The 24,791-nt window shown below is 37.4% G+C and overlaps 5 protein-coding genes across 5 annotated transcripts; 3 read left to right on the top strand and 2 right to left on the bottom strand.

Annotated features, from left to right (window-relative positions):
* The first annotated feature begins 6,038 nt into the window (after positions 1–6,038).
* LOC141592797 (uncharacterized) lies at positions 6,039–10,495 on the top strand. Its single transcript, XM_074413625.1, has 4 exons — positions 6,039–6,387; positions 7,303–7,961; positions 8,057–8,158; positions 10,098–10,495. The coding sequence occupies exons 1-3, from the start codon at positions 6,285–6,287 to the stop codon at positions 8,150–8,152; spliced, it is 858 nt and encodes a 285-aa protein (XP_074269726.1). The 5' UTR covers positions 6,039–6,284; the 3' UTR covers positions 8,153–8,158; positions 10,098–10,495.
* A 288-nt stretch (positions 10,496–10,783) lies between these two features.
* Positions 10,784–11,755, bottom strand: LOC141592798 (membrane protein PM19L-like). The gene is made up of 3 exons (XM_074413626.1): positions 11,512–11,755; positions 11,131–11,350; positions 10,784–11,050 (listed from the first exon to the last, which is right to left on the bottom strand). Exons 1-3 carry the CDS (start codon positions 11,636–11,638, stop codon positions 10,924–10,926), a joined length of 474 nt encoding a protein of 157 aa, XP_074269727.1. The 5' UTR covers positions 11,639–11,755; the 3' UTR covers positions 10,784–10,923.
* A 626-nt stretch (positions 11,756–12,381) lies between these two features.
* Positions 12,382–14,250, bottom strand: LOC141591322 (membrane protein PM19L-like). The gene is made up of 5 exons (XM_074411645.1): positions 14,028–14,250; positions 13,639–13,768; positions 13,202–13,382; positions 12,918–12,963; positions 12,382–12,699 (listed from the first exon to the last, which is right to left on the bottom strand). Exons 2-5 carry the CDS (start codon positions 13,760–13,762, stop codon positions 12,616–12,618), a joined length of 435 nt encoding a protein of 144 aa, XP_074267746.1. The 5' UTR covers positions 13,763–13,768; positions 14,028–14,250; the 3' UTR covers positions 12,382–12,615.
* A 3,213-nt stretch (positions 14,251–17,463) lies between these two features.
* LOC141590643 (uncharacterized) lies at positions 17,464–18,842 on the top strand. Its single transcript, XM_074411216.1, has 3 exons — positions 17,464–17,694; positions 17,795–17,953; positions 18,312–18,842. Exons 1-3 carry the CDS (start codon positions 17,464–17,466, stop codon positions 18,840–18,842), a joined length of 921 nt encoding a protein of 306 aa, XP_074267317.1.
* A 2,152-nt stretch (positions 18,843–20,994) lies between these two features.
* On the top strand, positions 20,995–21,543 carry LOC141590642 (uncharacterized). Its single transcript, XM_074411215.1, has one exon. The coding sequence runs from the start codon at positions 20,995–20,997 to the stop codon at positions 21,541–21,543; it is 549 nt and encodes a 182-aa protein (XP_074267316.1).
* Positions 21,544–24,791: the final 3,248 nt, after the last annotated feature.

Here is a 24,791-nt window from a genome sequence, read left to right as displayed (position 1 = left end):
TAACCTTAAAAGATAAAATAAAAGATAATATATTAATGTATGTATTAAGTTACCAGTATATCCATAGTAGTCAAAACTTATGTTAATGCAAACACTACTGCGTTTATTTAATAAATAATGTGAATAAAAAGATATATAAATTGTGTATAAAATACACATTAAAATACTAGAATTTAAATTTAAATTACCTGTATTATAATGAATTTAATTTAAGTAAATAAAAAATCTTATTATGCAACTACATTGTTTTAATAAGAGTTTCATGTACAACTTAGTACATTAAACCAAGAGAAATAAGAATCCTAATTTCTATCCTATTTTTATCCTAATCTATAATTGCACAGGTGTGTAGAGTATCATACTTCCATACAAATTCTACTCATATACTCGGTATATATAATGGCCTGACCAACAATTATACGCGAATTTTGTTGTAAAGAGGATGTTACTTTAATTTTTGTATATTTAGTGTTCCATTTTCATATTAGTTTATATTAATGTGTATATTATGATTATGATTTATGAACTTTCTATTCCAAAAACTTACATATTCTACCACTTCAGTTAAAAATAAAACATTATTTAGAAACCGTGCAACGCACGGGCACAAAATCTAGTAATCGTTAATTATACTTGAGATAAATAAAGTATATTAGTCCACAATAGACTATTAACACAAAGTACGACAAAACGAATAATTTAAAAATCAGTCCATTTAACTTTTTGCCCGAAACATGTAGTATGACGTATACCATGTAGGAAAGGAATTAGCCGCATATACCTGTTGTGGACTTGTGGTGTCGTCCGCTCTTTATTATTACGGGGTAATTATTAGATGCACAACATGCTAGTTGACATGGTTTATTATATAATTGTAGTTAATATTTTCTTGCGGCTTCATTAACATTGTCTTTTCCGTCTACAATTTTAATATGTAATGCTTTTGGACAATTATGTTTTCCGTAACTTTTGTTATATTATGAGATATATAATTGATTGATGATGATAACAAGATCTCATATTTTGAAGTGTTGCACTAAACAGTAAACACTATTTTAATGGTGTGTCCTTTTAGCGATTATTGATTCGAGTGAAAAGAAAAGAAACAAAAAAAAAACCTTTGATGCGTGTTGATGTTTTCGTAAATAAATCATTATTAATATTAAAATGTAGTGAGAAATAGCAACAGTTGTACTCCGTACTAATTATCAAAATTGGATATTTATATAAGCAATGCTATCAATCTTATGTTACATCATTGATCATTCATGTATTATGAATCCAGCCTATAAGCGTTGTTTTGGACATCTAAACATCTTTCTTAATTATTTGTTTAAAGAGTTCGTAATAAATTTTACATTGAAGATTTGAGGCAGTTTGTTACGATTATCATCTTGCTTAATTAATTTGTATTTTTGGGAATTACCTTATCTATTAATATAATGAAATAATAAGCACTATATGAATAATATGTACAATGTCTTTATCGTAAACAAGTTTTGAAAACGGACATGTTATATAATGTTGGACCTGAAGTTACAAATGATTTATTTTATAAAAGATGAGCAGATATGTTTATATTATGACTTTGGCCAGAAATTCAAAGTTTTAAAAGGTGTGTAATAATTTAACACCGTCTCATCAGTACAATATATTCATATTGTATAAGTGTAAGTGGCCAGAAGTTCACTTGTAAATGCTAGTGACCAGAAGTCCACGTCTATGAGAATATGAACCACTGTTGAGTTTAAAGCGATCTTTATGAAAGGCAAATTTATTTGCGACTTGATTCTTGTTCACCTAAAGTTGAACAGTATAATGAGATATGAAATTTGATCTATTCTTTGAAGTGAATGTTACATCTCATAAGACTTTGTCTGTAACACAGATCAAGAATATGGCGTTATGATAAGCCTAATATTGCGGCCTTAATTGAGCCTAATAATGTGGCATTTGATGAGCCAAGTAAAAAGCCTTATTTGAGCTTAATGATGTGGCCTTTTTGAGTCAAATTCGTTCATTGAAAGAAATGAAAATATCTCATGAAAGTGATATCTCATGAAAAGTCATGTGAGAATATGAGACTCGCATATGCAAGAGTCTGATATGTGAAAACAAAATGATATTCATCCTATGACCAAAGTTCATAGTATTTACATATACTGAATTATAACCCGGAGTTCATAATGTTTGCAGATATTAAAATTGTGACTAGAAGTTTACAGTGTGTATAAATTCTCACGTTTCATATAGTGAGTATTATTTTGAGTATCAATATTAAGAATGAATTCTGTGTTTATACATGGATGTCTGCAAATTATGCGACACTTTTGGAAAATTGAAAATCATATCAAACCGATTCAAAACATTCCCTAGAGCGAATGAGATATCATGTTTTGAGGATGAAATTATTTTATCTTTCATATAAGTAATGTAGTCCTATAAATACATTACATAATAAATTTGATTAGAGGCCATTATTCCCCGAGAATAATATGGCATTATTTTACTCCTCTAATAAAAGTATGAAAGTATACCACTAGCAGTGGTTAAGTATGAAGATGTGAATATTTTCATAATTCATGTGTTTATTTTAAAACACTGGTATTCCCACCAGAAGTGGACGACGTTACTTCACATTTGAAATAAGAGTGATAATGTGACCAACATATACATATTGTGAAGTAATAGTCGGAAAATACAACTAATTTGAAAGTTGTTGAATCATCTCGGATCCTTAAAGGGAATAATTGATTCATAAGTTGAATATTGATCAGCTTACATGTATTATTATGCTATATAGCACAATGAAACATGCGTTGTGATAAGCATGCATATGTCATCATTGTATATGTTGACGATTATAATTGTTGGTCATATGAAAATACCCAAAGAGTAGTATATTCTATATTGGAATATTGAGGAGTCTTGCTTACATATATGAGACACTTATTGTGTCTTATGTCAGACGTCACATCATTTATCTGGCCGGATATAAATTTTTAATGAGATTTACTGATATAAGTATTGCTAAAAGATTAGCATGATGAATATAGTCAACTAAATTATGGCATGTGATAAGTGAAATTATTGAGATATATCCAATTCTTATTAAAGATTGTCATGTATTTTTGGCAAACTAAGAAAGTTGACATGAAATGATTCAGATGTGACAAAATAAAGCCATCCGGGTTCTTACTATACCCGTTTTGATAAACCTTTTTATCTTCAAGAAAAGATAAGTGCTGAAATTCTCTCGTGTAGAAATTTTATTAAAGGCAAGACACTACACTATGATTGAGTATATATGATGTTGGAGATCTAAACTACTCGATATTGAATAAAGAACTTAAATGTTCATGTATGGATCGACACTATATTGTGTGACTTGTAGTCACATAATGATTTTTTTCTGAGTAGTTCCCGTGATTAAAAATCACATTCAGATTTTTATATAAAATCGTTGATCTCTTAAATTGGGCATTGTGAATCAGCACATTAAAATCCAACTGCATTATACATTTCTTCCAAAAATATTTTGTTATTGTACAAAGATGCCCATATAAATTCTCATTGATGATATGAGAAATTGATATCTAAGGTGGTTATGGTAAATATTTAGACTATACATTGGTTATAGTTTTTACCACCTTAGGGGGAGAAAAGTGAGTTAAAAGCTGGTAAAAACAAATATGATCCCATACTAAACCAGAAGTTCAGAGAAATGTTATACATTAAATTCATTGAGTAGAGGTTTTTGAATTTGATATAACCATATGTTTTACCAGAATAATACAAGTATTTACACTTGAAGTGTATTATAATAAAAGTCAAGATGAATTGACGGTTTCAATGAATGTGAAATAGCAAGTTTAAGCAGTTGGTATGACATATAATTGTTATATTTGAAGTGTCCCTGTAGTGACACGATATCTGAAGGATAATAGATAGCTAAAATGAATATAATGGTACCACATACATATTCAGATTCAGATATCATTAAACAGTACTGATATCATCAAGAAGTGATTAAATTATATCGATATATTTATGGAACCTACATACATTTGCGCGCGATATTTTATGGACTTTATAATGGAGGATCGTAAATTTAATTAAGTCCATTTTGATTGTCGACATATAATCAATGATTATAAATGAGCTCATGGACTAGAAGTCCATTTATTGACCTGAAGTCAATCCAAATTATGAATATTGGAAAAGAAAACTGTACAGTTTGCATTATCGAGTCATCATCATGTGCATATAGATAGTTAGTTCATCATTACATTTAGTTTTAATATATACATTATTATTGCATTGTTATTAGAATATGTTATTTAGAACTTAGTTTCATATTATATGCATACACATGTTTAATAATATATAATTTTGAATGGATAATGATGGAAAAGAGAAATATATTTTACTCCTATGAGGATAGCTCCCTGTAGGAGCCTCTTATATATGATCATCAATTGTTAATGGTTGATCAATCGAGTTATTGAAACCTCATGATATATAAACCTCTACTATACGATTGAAAGATATCGTGATTAGTTCCAAAATGGAACATCAAAACTCCTATAGAGTTTATTTGAAAAGTTATTGTCTCAACCTGAAGTTTGAGCATATTGAATGAGTTTTTTTTGCTAAGCATGTGAGATTAGTTTATGGTCCAGAAGTACCATAACGATTAGAATAATGTAGTGAAAATCTACAGTGAAAAATGTCAATCCATACATATATGGTTTAGCAAAGAAAATCGCTCAAAGATATTGGATGATTTTTTCAATAATTATTGGATTGATTTTTTCTTAAGACAGGGATTAAGGAATGATAGCTACACTCTTTTCCCTTCGACTAGGTTTTTTTTGTCCTAACGGGTTTTTCCTAGCAAGGTTTTTAACGAGGTAGCACTATAAGCGCATTATTACGCTATAGTCATGATCATCATTATTGATTGAGATGACAAATTGTTTTAGACATATAATGTTATGTTGTTTGTTGAGGAGCAACTATATCACTATTGCGGAAGTATCAATTGAAATGAAGATCCAAGAGATAATGAAATGATTATATCCAGACTGTGAAATCTTAAAGATATATGATATCGAAGCGGTCATGGATTTCTATTGAGTGAAGATTCAAGTTTATCAACCACAATGGGTACTACTTCAACGATCATCAAGCAGCAATGTCAAAGCATGGATTATTTTTAAGATACATCAAGTTATGTAATCATCAGGGAGAGTAAACACGTGTTGTACTCTTTTTCCTTATCTATGGTTTTGTCCTATTGGGTTTTCCACGGAAAGGTTTTAACGAGGCAGCTATTATTATGCGTGTTTGAAGATTATTGTACTCTTTTCCTTTCTAGCGTTTTTCCCATGAGGTTTTTCTAGTAAGGTTTTTAACGAGACATCTTCTTCAATAATGGACATCCAAGGGGGGAGTGTTATGAAATATTATTATATGGATGTCCATATCTTATAATACTCTACAATATATTGTCTTATGGAAACCTTCTCCCATTGTATTGTATATATATATACCCTTCATAATGAAATAAGAATACAATTTTGTCTCCCTTACTTTCTCTCTACCTTCTCTCCATAATTCTCTCTACTCTATATTTCACAACAGATCCGACTTTTTTCTCCCCTAATCATTGACCCGAAAATGAGTCAACCCGAAGTAACCCGACATGCTTGACCCGAAAATGACCCGACCAGTATACCTGAAAGAGAATCAAAACCTGAAATAAACCGACTCAACCCGACCCAACCCGATCCGAATTGACCTGACCCAATCCCAACCCAACCCAACTGATCTATTTGCCAGGTCTATCCAAAAATGAACCGATTCAAAATAACTTAAATATGAAATTACCGATAATTTGACATCCAAAATTAAATCTGAACCCAAAGTGACTTGACCCGACCAACGGTTGCATTGAAATACAAAGAGACTGGAGGTTGTGAATCATGTGATGTGAAACTTTGGAAGCATATAGGACTCATGTGATACTTTCACACACACAGATTTGATATCCACATTTAATATTTCCCCAATCTTAAACCCCATTAATTTCATGGTACAATCCTATCTAGGAAACTTCAGATTCACTGCTAAATCATTGTTATATCTACAAAAATTAATCTAAATTGGGTAGTCCCCCCATAATCATAAAATCTGAGTAGTCCCCATTACTGCACTGTACTTTCTCTCTTAAAAATTAAATCTTTGATAATATAATCACCTCAACTAATCATCAATTCATCATGCCCTCTGGTGCTAAGAAAAGAAAAGCTGCCAAAAAAAAGTTGCAGAAAAAAGTTCATAACAACAATTCTAGTAATAAAGGGTCTGATTCTCTTTCTCAAGGTTTGTTCTTTCTTATTTATTTGAGTTTAATCTGTCATTTAATTCAATAAAGTTTCAGTCTTTCAGTTTATTTATTTGTATTTAGTTGATTTTGTACTTGGGATTTGAATTAATACTAGTGTAAGGCTACATCCGACCCTCTTATCCCACAATTTGAGTATCTTGCTATTTTGATTGGTGGGTTTTGTTTATTTATGAGATTTGATGTGATGTTATTGGAAAAAAGGGTTTAAGAGTTGAGGGGTTTTGATGGGTTTTCTTGATTTGATTGATTTATGTTGTTGATTGTGTCAATTGGGTTGGTGGGTTTTTTGTTTGAGGATTTAATCTGTCATTTAATTCAATAAAGTTTCAATCTTTCATTTTATTTTGTTTGTATTTAGTTGATGTTGTAGTTGGGATTTGAATCCGTTATTCGGAAACAGTCTCTTTGTGTTGCTAACACGATTGTAAGGCCGACTACATCTGACCCTCTTATCCCGCAATTTGAGTATCTTACTATTTTGATTGGTGGGTTTTGTTTATTTATGGGATTTGATATGATGGTATTGGAAAAAAAGGGTTTAAGAGTTGAGGGTTTTTGATGGGTTTTATTGAGTTGATTGATTTATGTTGTTGATTGTGTCAATTGGGTTGGTGGGTTTTTTTGTTTTAGGATTGTTATCTACCTTCTCCTTTCTACCCTCTCCAACCATCTCCTCTCACGACTAGGACTAATAAACAATTATTGATTTGTTCTCTTCCATATCGATTGGTGATTGGAAAACATATACTGTTAATTGTTCTATTAGAGGATAGGGTTGGAGAGAAGATTGGAAGGAGAAGTCCTTAGCAAGACTTTGTTTTCATGATGTTATTTTATTTCTGTTTAGTTAGTCTGATTTGATTGTTGTGGAATTGATGAAACTTTGGTAGGAAGCGATGATCCAAGAAGTTATGATGAGAGGGATAATGGTGGTGTTGAAGTTGAGAGAGAAGGTAATGTTGAGGGAGGTGGTGTGAAGAATCATGATGAAGAGGGTGCAAAGGAAGTGAGATTCGTAGAGGGAAATGGTGTTAGGGAAACTAAGAAGGGTAATAACAAAAGCTCTAGCAGCAGCAGTGGCAGTAGCAGTTCAAGTTCGGATAACGACGAAGTTGAGGAGAGGTCTCAGGAACCGGAATCAGGGAATGTAGAGGCGTCTATAGAAAATTCAGGGGCTTCGGCTGTGGTGAATGAAGCTGTTGAAGAGAGTATCCCATTGGAAGAGTCAGTTAAGGAAGTGGTTTCCTTGCCACAAGCATCAACTATTGTGAGTGAGAATGTAATCGAGTCCGGGTTGAACCAAAATGTTGAGGAGATTTTGCAACCGCTTGATGGGAAAATTGATGTTCCTTCAAAAATGGAGAATATTGTGGAAAAAGTGATTCCAGTTGTGGATAGACGTGCTGAGAATATATCTGAACTTGTTTCTGTTACTGTGAGACATGATGAAGGATTGTTGCCTCAGTCTTCTGGTGTTAAGGACGTAGAGGGATGTTGTGCCAATGATGATTGCAAAGCGTCAGAGACACATAAGTATGCGGAACAACAGGTATGTTTGATATGGTGGTTCTCATTTTCTCACTGATGGACTGATATTTTTTTAATAGTTTTCTGATGTGTGTCTTCTCATCCTTAAACTTGCAGCCTTTGTTGTCATCTGCTCCAATAACCGTGCGGCGAACTTCCTGGATGGACTGTTGCGGGCTTTTTGAGGTCTTCTCTGGTGGATCTAGTAGATAAATATAGGTGAGTATTTATCTATTTAGCTGCTACGACTGCCGTTAGTCTCATATCATTTGAGATAGCGTTATTGCTATGCTTCTCTTAATATCTATGTGTACCAGCACTTTTATGTAATAGAAATGGCTGAGTAACATGAAAGTTCTATGTTTTCAAGTTTCATCACTGCCTTTGTTTGTTTTGTTGCTGTTGAATAGTACTCGTATATTGACACAAATCAAGTTGTGTGTGATATATGTTGGCTGGATAGAACTTTTCACTGCCTATTCTCATTATGTCAATGCGACAGTTGGGAAGGGGATTAGAAATCATTACTTAAAAGGCTCGATTCGATACAATAGTTTGAGGGAAGCGGATAGAGGTAGGGGGAAAGTAAAATATGATGCTTTCCTCCAAATTTTTCTTTTGTTAGGAAGGATATAATTGGACTTATAGGGAGTTAAAATGGGCCCTCTCATTTCCTTCCGTGTTTTGACCCTACTTAGTAACCAAACAAAGGAAATTCCTCCCCTCGAACTTCTTCCATACAAATAAGCCTCTAGAGTTTTTTGCGTACATTTATAGAAGAGAAGACGGACAGAAGGAAAGGGGAGAACGAAATCATGGATTCTATATTTCTTCCCAATCTTTCTTATGCAGAATAAATTTCGAATCTCTTTATAGGAGGGAAAATGGATTTCTGTATAAAATCTTTTTAATATTGCTCACTTTGAGCCTTTCCGAAATTCCTATTTTGTTAGTGTAAATTTGCCAACAGTTTTTCTTGTGTCATTATGGGACTTGGTTTATCGCTTCTAATCATGGTATTGATATCGGCTGAGGTGCTAAAACGCAATAGAGTTGTCTTCTATGAAAAGAAAGAGAGAATTAGTTGTAGTTTGAACAAGAGTAGCAGATAGATGCAGAATACTTGATGTGAAAAGCTATTATCTCTGTGACCACGGACAATTTCAAAACGAGACATTCTATTAACAGCAATTGTGCATCACTGTGCTTTACTGCCTACACACATCAACAAACTTAAGACGTTATTTGATCTTTGATAGAGAGGGAATAAGCTAAAATGCCTTCGTTGAACATTAGAGATTTTTATTTGCACAAGCTTTCCCGTGTAGCATTTAGGTTCCCGATTTACCAGAGATATTGTCTTTGAAATGGACAAGCTTATGTACTGATACAGTGATACGTCCATTTAGATGATTGTTGTGTGGATTATGGAGCACATTCATTAAGACCTTTCATTGGCGCCTATTTAGATTGTTGGTTCAGTCACTGATTGGGATGAGCATTAGCAGTGATAACAGTTCGGTGCTATTTGTGTGCCTATATTTAATTTTGGATAAAGCTGAAGAGTCTCACTGTTATAGTGTTATTATGTGGTTTTGGACTAGGATGGATTAAGGCAAAATGACTCCCCGATGTTGCCCTTGTCCTTATTGAGAGGCAAGTCATTTGTCAATGTTGATAGCGAGTCATCTAGAAATATCCTATCTGTTATTCTTTTGAACGGGGCTGATCTGGTTGGCTAGTTCCGTTGTGACTATTGACTAATCACGCCTCGTCTAAGCGTTTAAAAACCCCTGCCGCACAAAGATAGTGTTTTTGAATGGTAGAGCTATAGAATGAACACAGTGCTAGCTGTGTCGACCTCTCCTCATCAACCACGACAAGTTCTTTTTCACTCAGTTTAATATCTACTTCTGTCTTCATTGGTTCAGTTCATTATATTGGTACAGGAAGCAAAACAGTGTTGGTAAAAAAAAATTTGGTTAAAATCCACGAATCATACAGAAAAATAAGGAAACATTTGACGAGGTGATGCCGTGCTTATTAAATGGTCTGGAAATGTGATCCCTTCAAAAGTCGAGTCAAATGCCCTGTGAATGCTTTACATTATGAAGCTCTATGTCGATTGTATCTGACGTCTTGTGATACTTTATTGCAGATGCAGAATTCGATCAATGTCATCGTCAAAGCTGGCTTTGAGCGGTGCAGAGACATGGTTATAGCCTATAGGACATCATCATATACTACCTGTAAGGATCTCTCAGGCTTTCCCAAAAGAGTAATCTGCAAGTGAACTTACTACATGGATGTGCTCTTATCTTTCACCTGCATGATACTTCTTTTGATGTTAGTCTCGTCGATTTTTCTCAAGTTTTCCAAACATTAGGTTTTTGTTTCCTTTCCTTATACAAGTACATTTAAATTTAGTTTGAAGATACTCTCTTAGCTTTGTTCTAAGCATATGATTATCTCATCATCCTGCTGAAACATATGATAATTGATAGATGCTTATCTGTTTTTCACCTGAATTTCATGCTTCATTTCTTTGGACACAAATTTGTTATTGTATACCCTACCGAATATATTTTGCTTTTCGGGCGAGCAGTAGTAAACGGGTTGATGGTTGTTAATGAATTTGAAAACGGCTAAATTCTCATTCGAGAAGACGAGAATTTTGTCAGTCGCCCTCACCAAGTCGTAATTGTGTTTCTCGTCTTTTGGTCATAGTTGGATGGCAAGAAATTCCGAAACTGCTGGATTTTTAAGATGTACAGTATAAAATCATAAAATTATGAATTCAACTGTACACTGTTTCTTCTTCAATTTCACTCAATTCCAGAAGATATTACAAATCAAATCATTACAAATAATAGCAAAATGAAGCAAATCAGAATCCTTTTTTTCCCAAACAGTTCCTAAAACACACCGGAAATTCGATCTTATTATAAAAGAATGATTCAGGAACAAATCTCTCTGAAATTTCTTCAATAAACAGGTGTAGAAAGAACAGCAATGTACACGAACTGTGTGGCGGTTAGGATGATAGAGAACGCCTCCATTGCCTTTAGGCTCGCATTTCTATGCTCTAGACTGATCTCTTTGCACGCAAATCTGCAAAAACACGATAGTTGGTCAAGTTTCGTTAACAGCTTACTTTTAATGAACAAGATTATGTGGAAAAGGCTGTTTACCCCATCGCCAAAACCGTCAGAGTCCAGGCAATGGCTGCCACTGTGACGGTGGCTGGAAGGCTCTCTCGGCTCCAGGTCCGGAGATTGTTGAAGCCTGAGATGCACGAGGCCGAACCAACAACTCCGGCTATTAATGCAAATATTACGAAGAACCCGGTGGCTGCATTTCCCATTGGGAAGTAAATGGGTGAAAAATGCGCCGGCAGCTCAAATCCTGGACCTGTTCATTATACCAATAGAATTAGTGATATTTACTTTTATTGGCAAAATTTTACTTTTAACCTACACGATATTGACTCCATCCGATGATTGAAATAAATCGACTGAACTGAACTGAACCTACTCGACCAAGCTATATATACTGGAAGTTATCGAGATTACCAATGACAAAGCTATGTTCGATTGCTTCATTCATAGCCCAACCACCAATGCCTAATAGCACCACATACATACACAAATTAAGAAACAGAAGCAAGGACGCCGCAGGCTTCATCTGTGGATTAGCCATATCTTTCGAGTTTTGAAGAAAAAGAGATGACTTGCTAACAAAAAAGCTGTTACAAGAAGAAAGGAGATTGAAAAGGCGATATTGCAGGGTGTTGCAGAGAATGTAAGCCTTATTTATGGTGGTTAAGGATTGCAAAGCTTTATGTTCTTTTCTTGCATGGAGGCTTTTCTTAGATGTTGTAAAGGATGTGACTTAAACTCCATGCAAAGTAGAAGACAGGATTCTTACAGTAAGCCTAAAAGACCTTACAAAACTTTGTTTTCTGAGTAGGTATCTTTGAGACGGTCTCGGTATAAGACGAGATAATTTCAACATTTTTTAATAGAAAGTAACCATTTACATTTTATTGATGATAACATTTTATCAGGAAATATTTACATTTTATCATAAAATAGGCATATTTTTTCCGTCTTCTTTCAGACGGACCTAATAATTTGCCTTGTTTTTTAGATTTGTATATTCCAAGATATTACAAGACAGCTTTAGTTGTTTGTTCTTTTGATTAGGAAAAAAGGTATTTATTCTTTGCCTGTTTGATGGATGATGAACTGGAGATACCTCAGATTAACTACAAAGTCTTATTCCATCGCGATAGAGGGATGTAAATCGTCTTTTGAAACCATCAATGAGATTCGAAATAATGAAGAAGAAAAATAATTCATCTAAATATTGATTGATAGAGAAAACCCAAAATAACATTTTTATGTCAAATAAAAATAATATTCATACAAATCAGGTCATCACAATAACAACAATATCGAGAGCGTCAATTATTTTACAAAATGTAATTGTTACACTATACAACATAAATGTAATCAATTAAAGGTAATTATACTAGAGGTCACAAATTACACTCTTAAACAATCATAAACACACTAACAAACTGAATCCAAACACACATGAATTCTCTATTTAACGAAATAGTGTTCGTTTCAAACATATTACATCCGATGGGTCCACGTCAGCGCTTTCTATATTCATCGCTTCATTGCTCCATGTATTGCACCCATATATAGAAGCATTGTCGCGCTAAGGACAATAATTAGACCCTCCAATGTTCTCTGCATAATAGAAAGAAAAATTGTAGGACAATAAAGTAGAAGTAAATGAGACGGTTTTTAAATCTCGGGTTATTAAGATGAATGGACAACGATAGAGTGTCACTAGATGATAAGATTTAATTTATTTTTGTAGTGACTTTGATAAGCTACTTATCGAAAATTGGAAAATCAGAGTGTCACTCGATTAAGCCGATTAATTAAGGTGTCGAATGTCTTACCAGTCGATCGCTCTTGGTGTGGAGCCTAATATGCTTGCAGGCAAAGCTGCAACAACATTACAAAATGTAGTAAATACGATTTTGTCACACAAATACGCAACCCCAGGTAATACCGAGTTTTGATACCAGTCTTTCACATACTTTTTAAAGGATTTAATATTTTAGTGAAGTCTACATAACATATGTGAAAAAATGATACTGAAACTCAGTAGATATATACTCTGGTGACGCGATCTCATTTTTCTTTTAGCAATTGCAAATAAACAGAGCAAGTGAAGAGTTACCCTAAAGCAAGAATAGTGAGACTCCAAGCGATGGAGGCGGCAGCTGCAGCGGCCGGTAAACTATCGGAACCCCACGTCCTAACATGGTTTAACCCGAATAAACAAGAGGCTGCCCCTACTGCTCCCGCTATTAGCGAGAACATTATGAAAAATGGAGTGGCCGCATTTTGTCCGCCACCAACTGAAAACAGAAGACGATATTATTAGACCCGTTTTACGTGCACACGGAATTAGCCCAGTTTTCCTATGAGACGGTCTCATATTAGTTCAGTAAGAATACTCATCTATAGACTCTAGTAGTAAAATACTATTTCGGTCGTAGTCTTTTATTTACCTTTTATATTTAATGTCACTCTGAGAGATATTTTAATGAAAGGTAGATAAATGATTGGGACGGATCAGAGAGTATATATTAACGAATGAATCCGATAACGTACCACTTCCATAATTGACAATTCTGTTCATGGCCCAACCACAAATGCCTAACACAACAGCATACATGCAGAAGTTGAGGAACAAAAGGAATGTTGCTGCTGGCCTCATCATCCGTCCCCTCGCCATTCTCACCTATACGAATTTGATCAGACTTAGTCTCGTGTAAAACAGTTTCACAGTAAAACATTGTAAAACCATATAACAAATACTTGTATTAGCAGACATAACCAAGCAAAACATTAAAAACTAAGGAAAAGTAATCTAGCGTAAAAAAAAAAAAATACTCGTATTAATTAACTAATCATATATGTGAAATATCTCATGTAATATAAAGATCGATAAAGAGACCGTTGCATATGAAAATTAACGTATAAACAATAAGTGTACGTACCAAAATAATATGTGATGTTATGAAGTATGAAATGGATAGAGCTTGTAACTATTATTGATAGAGGTTTTATGAATTTGGGATATGATTATTTTTGTCAAATGTTTACATACATATATATATAAAGACCATATAGTGAGTAGCTAATAGGTGAAGAAAATGTGATATGGTTGGAGAATAGTAGTGCCAATATATTAATTTTAAAGTCAAGTAATCAAACAATGTATTGGATACTCCTAGAAGCAAAAACAAAGATAAAAAGGCATTTTGAATTCATTTTCAATTTTGTAATCAACTTTCTAGTTTCTACCAACTGTTTTTTTGACTAAGAAGTGACAACCACTACTAGATAGGAACACTTAGTCTTACTGAAGACAGGTCGGAACAAGTGATGGGTAATGTCACTCACAAAACGGATAGGGGGACAAGGTGGGGACACCCCCATGTATTTCCCTCTCTCCTCTATTTGGGTCATTTGTGAGAGAAAATGGTATCCGTCACTATAAAGTGACGAATACGTACCGTCTTCAATGAGATTTTGTGAGATAGAAAAGGAAATGAGGTGTCGAGTTATTACTCATGTTATGTCCAGTGTTTATCTCAATCATTTATTTACTGTTATTTGAAATACCCTTATAAATAATACTCTCTCATATTCACTATATTCTTCCCCTTTACTTTTTACCCAAGAAATAAGGAAGTGAATTTGGACCACACAAAATACAATAACCCACTTGCCATTGAATTTGGACCACACAAATCAACCCAAAAAAGGAAATAGGGAAGAAAACCCTGAATAGAAGGGAGTATAGTATAAAAAAAATAAAAAAATGATTGGAAATCCGAAACAAAAGGAGTAATTTATATTATAAAAAAATCACATTGAAGACGGCACGTATCCGTCACTTTGGAGTGACGGATACCATTTCCTCTCACAAATGACCCAAATAGAGGAGAGAGGGAAGCATATGGGGGTGCCCCACCTTGCCCCCTATCCGTTTTGTGAGTGGCATTACCCGTCACTTGCTCTGACCCGTCTTCAGCAAGACTAACTGTCCTATTAATGGTCCGGATCGCATCTTAGCAATATCTAACGGTTCTCAATTTATGCATAAAAGTAAAGGAAAAATGGGATTGAAAAGGGTAATTATTATTAAAATAGATTGTGAGAGGAAATAAAGAGAAAAGAAATGGAGTGGATCCAAATCCCAAATTAACCAAGAAGACAAGAAGATGGATTAATCAACCAGTCAATCACCTTCATTGCTAGACTACCACTTGGCTTCCACCCAAGATATCCACCTCAAGTGCCCACAAGATTATAAAAACGATCAATCAATCAATGTTATCAATCAAATTATTGTCATTATTGTTTAGATATGTTGTAATAATTCTGAATATCATGTTTGTTTGTTGAAATCTTCTGACCAACCGTTGAATCCCACAAGGCCACAAGTCATGTAGTAGGTCTTCTATAATGTCAAATGAGTTACATGGACGTTACGATATTTAAAACAGAGTAAATTCGAACATAAAACTTGATAAAACGTATATCAAATAAAAGAACAACTTATATCCTATTATTCTTCCTAGGTCTCTATGGAAGCTTCGTCCTAGGGTTTCTATGCTTTTCCTTCTTGCTCAAGGCTCGTGGTCTTTCTTTCCTTTCTTGTTCAAGGTTCTTGTTTTTCACGGAGAATTTAGGTTTGTCTGAATTGCCTTTTCTTCTCTAGGGTTCTGGTTTTTCGTTGCGTTTTTTTGGTGTTCGATAGGGTGTTAGGGTTTGTTTAGGATTGTCGTTAGGGTTTCGAGGGCTGTTCTTTCTTGGGTTTGAGTTAGGTTTCTGCTATTGCTTGTGGTGTCAGCGAGGGGTGTTATGGATCGTGGTGGATGTAGTAAGGGTAAAGGGGTGTTGGGGAGCTGTCCGGAGAAGGAGGTAGATGCGTTTGTATGGGATATTGATGGAGGAGACACGCAGGAGGTACAGATGGAGAAAATTATTGTGGGTAAGATTTGGGCATCAAAGTCGATTAATTGTCGGGCTGCCATAGACACCATGCTAAGGCTATGGAATCCGAAAGGGAAGGTGATAGGGAACTTGCTTGATGCTCGTGAGAGGACGTTTGTTTTCCGTTTTGAGGAGGAGCGTGATAAAGTTCGAGTTCTTGAGGGACAACCATGGCACTTTGATAAATTTGCATGGTGTTTTAATGAGCCTAGTGGGGAAAAATCCTTGATGGAAACACCATTGTTTTATCTTCCTATATGGGCTCGAATTTACGATCTTCTAATTAAAGGGCGTACGAATGAGGAAAACATGTGTCGTCTTGAAGAGCAATTGGGTAGGTATGTGATGCGTGATGATGCTCCCTTCCCGGATATGGAGAAAGCGGTTCGTATACGCATTCTTCATGATATTCGTAAGCCGCTTCAAGCTTCGAACAAGGTTCGTATGCCGAGTGGTAAAGCAATGGAGTTCAATGTAAAATACGAGAGGCTGCCGATGTTTTGCTACGGTTGTGGTGTGCTGGGTCATGGTGAGAAAGATTGTGAGAAGGGTCCCTATGAAGAAGATGAGTTATTGTATGGGGAGGGCCTTCGGGCTTCACCTCGACGGGCTGGTAAAGCGGGTGTCGCGGAGGGGAGCAGGACGAGTAGAGACTTGAGGCCGGATTTTGAGGAGGAATATCTTCGGAGTGAGAAGGAGATGATAGAGAAGTTACAGCGGTTTGCATTATCAAGTAAAGGTAAGAAATATGGGGCCTATGGTAATGTGGTGGTGAGGAGTGTGCTGGATGAGGAGGTTGAGGTTCCTATTAAGGACGGTTCTGTGGGAATGGCGGAACAGCTAGGGTGGAGGTCTGTGGAGATGGTTGCGGGGGATAGTTTGAGTAGGCCATTAGTGGGTGATGCGATAGTTGTGGTGGGTGAGGAAAATGGTGCTAGGTCGGGAAAGAGGAGTGAGGTGGTGGCGAATATTAGTTCAAATATGGGTGATGGTCTGGTTAGTAGGGAGGGACAGGAACGAGGGGGTGATGAAGAGGAAAGGCTGGTTGCTTTGCTGGAGCAGCGGCCAGCTAGTAGTGTAATGTTGGGGACTGGTGAAGGTGGAGGAGTGGCGGGTCAGGGTGTGGTGAGTAGAACTGGTGGGGAGAAGATTTTGGTCGATGTGGAGGTGGTTGAAGGGGAGGGTATGGCATGTGCAGGGTCGGTTTTGAAGGGAGGAAAGAAGGGTGAGGCGACCGAGGGACGTGGTTAATGGGTCTTTAAGGGATGATGGTGAGGTGGGCGATGTCACTGTTAACTCGAATCAAAAAAGATTAAGGGAGGCAGAGGCGGGGTCTTGTGTAGGAGTGGCGAAGAAAGCAGCGATTCACAGGGATGTGACTATGTTTGTATCTGAGGCGGAGGTTGATTCATATTAACCCCGCCGGGCCCAATGAATTGCTTGAGCCTTAACTGCAGGGGGCTGGGCAACCCCGATGCAGTAGGCGGACTTCGAAATCTTATTCGAAGAAAGGCCCCGGCTTTAGTCTTTCTGTGTGAGACAAAGCTGAGTAGTAGCGAAATGAGAAGGATAACATCTAGTTTAGAGGGTTATTGCAGTATGGAGGTTGATAGTGTGGGAAGGTCTGGTGGGCTTGCTTTTCTATGGAGGAAGGAGTTTAGGGTGAGTCTTAGGTCGGCGTCAACGCATTATATGGATGGATATCGGGGAGGGTGATGGGGTGTGGCGGTTGACTGGGTTTTATGGGTGGCCGTTGGTGCAGGACATATATTTATCTTGGCAACTTCTTAGGTATTTAGTTGAAGAGGATCACTCTGCGTGGTTGTGTATAGGTGATTTTAATGAGATATTATATGCTAATGAAATGAAAGGGGGGTCCAGGGCTCAGTGGCAAATGAATAATTTCAGGGAGGCTGTGGATGTATGTGGGTTGTGCGATATTTCTTATCAAGGGTACCCTTATACGTATGATAATGGGCAAGGGGGGAGGCGAATAGGCAATGCAGGATTGATCGGGCTATGAAGACGGAGGCATGGAGTGAGCAGTTTCCTTATGCTAAGCTCTATCATTTAGATAGGGAATGGTCTGACCATGCTTTAATTTTGGTGGTGTTTGATGGCCGGCAGTTGGGGGCGAAGGTGCGAGTAAATTGTTTCGTTTTGAGCAGATTTGGGTTGGGGAAGCAAGGTGTGAGGATACGATTAGGAGAGTATGGGAGGATGGATATTATGATGTTTTGGAGACCATTAATAGGTGTGCCGAAGAGCTTCAAAAGTAGAAGGGTTTGAGCATCGGGAAGATTCTGCGTGATTTAAATCGGAAAAGGAAGAGGTTGGCTTGGCTGAATGTTAATGAGAGGACTGTTGATAATGTTCGGGAAAGGAAAAATATATTGGGGGATATGACGCAACTTCTCCGGCAAGAGGAGTTATTCTGGAGGCAGCGTTCACGAGCTTTATGGCTTAAGGATGGGGATCGCAAAACTAAATACTTTCACAAGAAGGCTAGGCAACGAAAAAGGAAGAATTATATTTCTCGTGTGGTGGATGGTCGGGGTGTGGTGCGTGAAGGTGGGGATGCGATTCGGGAGGCAGCTGTGGATTATGTTTCGACGCTCTTTGGATCTTCTCGGCCCAGTCAGGTTAGCGAGTTGTTCGACGGTGTTCGGGGCCGTGTGTCGGAATATATGAATGTGCATTTTAGGGCGGAGTATAGGAGTGAGGAGGTTGTTGAGGCTTTAGCTCAGATGCATCCTTTGAAGGCCCCAGGTCCGGATGGGATGAATGCGCTTTTTTATCAGACATATTGACATATTGTTGGACCATCTGTCACAAGAACAGTATTAGGTGTTCTTAATGGAGGTATGTTCCCTGGTTCTCTTAATAGGACGCATATTGTTTTAATTCCGAAGAAGAAAGATCCGGATAAGTTTGCAGATTTTCGCCCTATTAGTTTATGCAATGTTTTATATAAGTTAGTTTCTAAGGTTTTGGCCAATCGACTGAAGGCTTTCCTTGATAGACTTGTGTCGGAAAATCAGAGTGCGTTTACTCCAGGTCGGTTGATTACTGATAATATTTTGGTGGCTTTTGAGTTGTTTCATTTTATGAAGAATTCTAGGAGTAAGGGTGGTCACATGGCTTTAAAGTTAGATATGGCAAAGGCTTATGATCGGGTTGAATGGGATTTCTTACAGCACGTGTTATTGGCTATGGGTTTTGATGTGGGGTGGATAAATAATGTTATGAGGTGTGTTCGAACTGTTTCTTATAATGTGTTGATTAATGGGGTTCCGTCGCGGGGGTTCGTACCAGAGCGGGGTCTTCGCTAGGGTGATCCTATTTCGCCATATCTTTTTATTCTCTGTGCCGAGGTGTTGTCCAGTTTATTTAGACGTGCGGCGGAGAGAGGGGCTATATATTCATGGCATTCGGGTTGCTCCACAGGCACCGGTGGTTACTCATCTTTTCTTTGCGGATGATAGCATTATCTTTGTTAAAGCTAATGTCAGAGAGGCTGCTTGTGTGATGGATATTCTTCATAAATATGAAACTGCTTCAGGTCAGCTGGTGAGTAAGGAAAATACAACTGTGTCTTTTAGTAGAGGAACGGTGGGCAGTAGGCGTGTGGGGGCGGGGGCGGTTCTTGTTGTGAGTGAGGTGGCTGTGCATGATAAGTATCTGGGTTTCCCTACTGTGATTGGTCATTCGAAACAGGTTCTTACCAAAATTGTTCGGGACAGACTAAATAATAAGTTGCAAGGGTGGCGGGGTATGCTTTTTAGCCGAGCAGGTAGGGAAACTTTGATAAAGGCGGTTGTCCAATCTATTCCTACTTATGCGATGAGTGTTTTTAGCTTACCGGCTAACTTTTGTGATGAGTTGTGCTCTCTTGTGTCGAAGTTTTGGTGGGGGTCTAATAATGGGAAGCGTAAGATGTCATGGGTGGCCTGGGAAACTTTGTGCCGGCCGAAAGGTAGGGGAGGGCTGGGTTTTCGGGACTATGAGTGCTTTAATAAAGCTCTTTTAGCTAAGCAGGCATGGCGGTTGTTATGTGGTGATGGTAGCTTGATGGGCCGTGTGTTGAAGGGGAAGTATTTCCCGGATGGTTCTTTTATGGAGGCGGAGGTTGGGATTAATCCGAGTTATACATGGAGGAGCATACATGGATCAAAGGAGGTGCTGGGGTTGGGTATAAGGCGCAGAATAGGGTCGGGAATGGGGACGAGGGTTTGGACTGAGCCGTGGATTCCAGCGACGAGGTCGCGATGTGTAATTTCTCCGCGGGGAGATAGTGCGATCGATCTGAGGGTAGCAGAGTTGATGGTTGAGGGTGAACGTCGATGGGATGTGTCTAGAGTTTCTGATTTATTTCTGCCATTTGAAGCTAGTAGAATCTTGAGCATACGACTGAGTGGGGAGGGTGAAGATGATGATTGATGTTGGGATGGGGAGCGCAGTGGGGTATATTCGGTGAGGTCCAGGTATAGATTGCTTATGGTGGATAATGGGCCGGATGTTGAGCAGTCGGATTTTGCTAAGGAAGGATGGTTGTGGAGGTTGATATGGCGGGTACCAGTCATCCCGAGGATTAAGGCGTTTATCTGGCAGCTGTGCCATGATGCTCTCCCTACAAGGGCAAATTTGGTGCGTCGGATGGGATATGGGGATGCTAGCTGTCCTCGGTGCTATGATATGGAGACATGTCTCCATGCTATTAAGGGGTGTGGTTGAGGTGATGAGATTTGGGAGGAGGTTGAACTAGAGGTAGGGGATGGTGGGGAAGGTGTAAGTGTGAGGGAGTGGGTTGAGTTGGCGTTGAGGGTGTTGGGGGAGAAGGAACGGGTGATTTTCTTAACAACATGTTGGGTGTTATGGGAGAGGCGAAATAAGTTTATCTTTGAAGATGAAGGTTGGGGTATTGGGAAGATTGTGCGCAGGATTTAGGAGCTGGTTTGGGAGATGGATGGCCTTCGAGGTGGGACGGGTCAAGGATTGGTGGCGGAAGCTCGGGGTGGTCGGTGGGAGAGGCCGGGAGATGGAGTTTCTAAGGTTAATACGGATGCGGGTGTCATGGAAGGTGTGGGTGTGGGGTTGGGGGTGGTGAGCCGGAACTCGGAGGGTGTGGTAGAATGGGCGTGTGTTGTTCAAAGGGAAATTTGTACTGAGGTGGCTATGGCTGAAGCTGAAGCTGTTTTGCTGGGTCTGAAGGAAGCAAGGAGGATGGGGACGAGGCGTGTGATTGTTGAAAGTGATTCTCTTGAAGTTGTTGAAGATTTGACAAAGAAGCGTTGCGGTAGAAGCGAGTTGTTTGTGCTTTATAATGAGATACGACAGTTGTGTTCGTCGTTCGATTTTGTTGTTTTTAAGCATGTTAGTAGAAACTTGAATTTGTTAGCTCATTCTGTAGCTCATGTTAGGCCATGGGTTATTGGTAGACGTTTTTGGTTGTCTGATTTGCCGGCTGAACTTGCTACTGCCGCCGGGTCTGATATTTGTGATCTATATTAAAATCCTTTGAGGTTTTTTGCAAAAAAATAAAAAAATAAAAGAACAACTTAATATTTTCACTTTTCAGGTTCATTAATTTGTGTTATTTATGACTAATTTCTCATTTTTCAAATCTGACTAAAGAAATAAAACTAGAAGGATACTAAATTATTAATAATCATCCAAATGTTGACTTTCTTTTATGTTTTGTATGGTGAACTATCCGATTTAATCTAATTAAATTTAACTGATAGGATTATTAAGGCGGTAAAATTATCCTTCATGAGTTATAATGTAATTGTTACATTTTACTGTTCGAATCTAAGATCTTTAATTTAATTAGAACAATTTTTTATCAGTTGATTTAAGCACTCATGATGGACTTTATTTTTTTAGGTAAAGGTGCATTATTTGATCTTGTGGTCTCATCGATTGGAAGACAATAATGTGGCAGGTGGTTTTAGCTAAAAAGCAAAATCATTTAAGCAACCTTAATATAATCAAATTAAGATTGGCATGTTACACGTACACTAATCTGCTTAAGGTTTCGTAACAAACGAGAATTTCACGTGGCACAAAAATCATACAAAGAACTACTTGACGCCATGTTTTTGTTATTGCAGTTGAAACATCGTTGTAGAATTGTAGGAATTGGCAACGACGTTTATCAGTTATCAATTATCATGTGCATTCATAATTTTTGACATATGTATTTATGTAACCAGTAATCTCCCCATTTTTCGAATTTTAAATCCCAAAATGATACTCCCAGTTATTATCATTTACTCTCTCTGTTTCGGTCAATAATTGTTTTTTGGTTTTGGGTTTTTTGGCACAAAGACCAAGAAAAGGAGATGAGGTCAATTACTAAATGACAAGTAGACTAAATTACTCATCAAGTTTATTCTTAAAGTAGAAAGGACAACAATTGACTGAGACACTCCAACATAAAATAGGACAACAAATGACCGGGACAGAGAGAGTATCTTTTATACATTTGTCAATGCGCATGGCTATACTAACTAACATTGTACATTTTACATTGAAGTTTAATGTAAGTTAATTGAATTGAACATAGCTGATCTAACTAACACTAATTCTAATTTTTAACATCATTAACATTATACAAAATTCTAGCAACAATTTTAATAACATTCTAACAACATCAACGTTTTACTATCTAACTAACTAATAACAACAATAACATTAACACCAACAATAATTTCAACATATTCCGTAAAAAACAACAATTGCTACCATCCTAAGGTCAATTAACATATAATAAAATAAAATAAATGGAGTAGAAAAGTTACCTAATTAAACAAAAAAAAAAAAAAAAAAAAAAAAAAAAAGAGAGAGAAAAAAGAGGAAAGACAAGGAAGGAAGAGGAGGCGGTAGCGGACTTCAGTTGTGGTGGCGGCAGTAGTGGGCTTTACCAGTCGTCGTATAGTGGTGGCCGGAGCTAATGGGTTGGAATAAGGGCGTCTTGAAACAAATGAAGGCCCGGTGCATCGAAAAAAAATAAGGCCCCAAATATGAATATACAAGTGTATTATACTTTGATGTTTGTATTGGGTTTTATCAATAAAGCTTATAAATTCGGTGTTTAATATCGGATGTCCGATTCCTCCGTCCGTGGCTGCACTGGGTCTTAGACACCCCTGGGTTGGAAAAAAAAAACAAGAAATAAAGATAAGAAGAAATAGGAAGAGAGGAAGAAGGAAAAGAGAGTAAAAAAAGGGGAGGAGATTTACCAGCGAGGTGATGGTGGTGGAGGTGGCGGTCGTTAGACCTGGCAAAACTGGTTAACGAGTCGAGTTCGGGTCGTGCCAATTCGGGTCTACCGTTGAGTTCGCGTTAATTCGGATCGGGACGGGTCTTTTCGGGTTTTGGGTCTGTTTTGGGTTTATTGTCGGGTCTGTTTCGGGTCAAGCGGGTCGGGTTGTTTCGGGTCGGGTCATTTTCGGGTCAATGAATAATAGAGAAATAGTCATTTCAAGTCTTTTCGGTTCAATTAGAGTTATATTTTGTCGGGTCATTTTCGGGTTTAGTAGTTTCGGATCGGGTCATTTTCGGGTCGGGCCAGTACAGGTCAAGAAAGCCCGGGTCATGTTCGGGACGGGTTGGGTCAATTCGGATTTTCGGGTCACATTTGGGTGATGTAGCTCGGGTCACCTCGGGTCTCGAGTCAGTTTTTTCGGGTCGGGTCAATCGGGTCGGGTTGCTTTTGTTAGGTCTAGCGGTCGTGGGCTCGTGGCAGTGCCTTGGCAAGAAAAGAAAAGGAGAAAAAAGGAGGAGAAAGAAGAAGAAAAAAAGGAAAAGTGAGAGAATGAAGGTGGTGGAAGGAGATGGTGGCTGGAGCTGAAGGAGGCGGTGGTCGGCGTAAAGGAGGTGGGCGTCGGAGGTGTGGTGGTTGTCGGAAATTATTGGTGTTAAGGCTTGGTTTTTGATGAAAATCGAATTCGGGAAAATAAGATAGTGATTTTGTCGATTTTTTTTCGACAATAAGTAACTCTCTAATGGATTATCCATCAGAAATTCGTCACATTTGTATGTGAGCATTTCTGACGGATATTCCATTAGAAAAGTCAAAGTTGTTGACTACCAACAAAAAGTTTGACTTTTTTTATTTTCTGACGATATTTCATTCAGAAACCCTTACTTCACATTGGCCTTTTAGTTACATTACCTAATTTGTCCTATCTAACGGCTATTCCGTCAGAAAAGTCAACAAATTTGACTTTTCTGAAGGAATATCTATCAGCAACCGTCCCACAATATTAGGGCCATTGACACTGTTCAACGCGCCAATTTACTCTGACGGATATTCCGTTAGAAATTCCTTCAGTTAGAATTCCGTCAGAAGTCCGACAGTTTTCCTTATAAACTGGCGGTTTTCTTTTTCGTCAAGACTTGTTCGTCACTTTACCTGTATTTTTAGTAGTGTGAAATGGAGTTTGGCCAATCGAAGAAAAAGTGAAAGATGTTAAAAGGTCAATTGAAAGTTGAAATGGCATTTGGTAAACCGATTCTATTTTCCCGTGTTTCATTTTGAAAAATAATGGTAATGATTGGCCCCAAAAGCAAAGGAGGTGTGCTTTAATGACAATTATGTACTCCCTTCTTCCTGATCAATTGTTATCATTTGCTTTTTGGATACTATTCATAAAGGAAGAGAATCCTTAAATTAATTTCCAATGTATAACACAAAATATAGTCATGAGATCTTATTTGATTCGTCTTAATGAATATGTTAAGAATATCCAAGT

The sequence above is a fragment of the Silene latifolia genome, chromosome 7, assembly GCF_048544455.1.
Source record: "Silene latifolia isolate original U9 population chromosome 7, ASM4854445v1, whole genome shotgun sequence".
Lineage (NCBI taxonomy): Eukaryota > Viridiplantae > Streptophyta > Magnoliopsida > Caryophyllales > Caryophyllaceae > Silene > Silene latifolia.
This window is presented reverse-complemented; position numbering and strand designations above follow the sequence as displayed.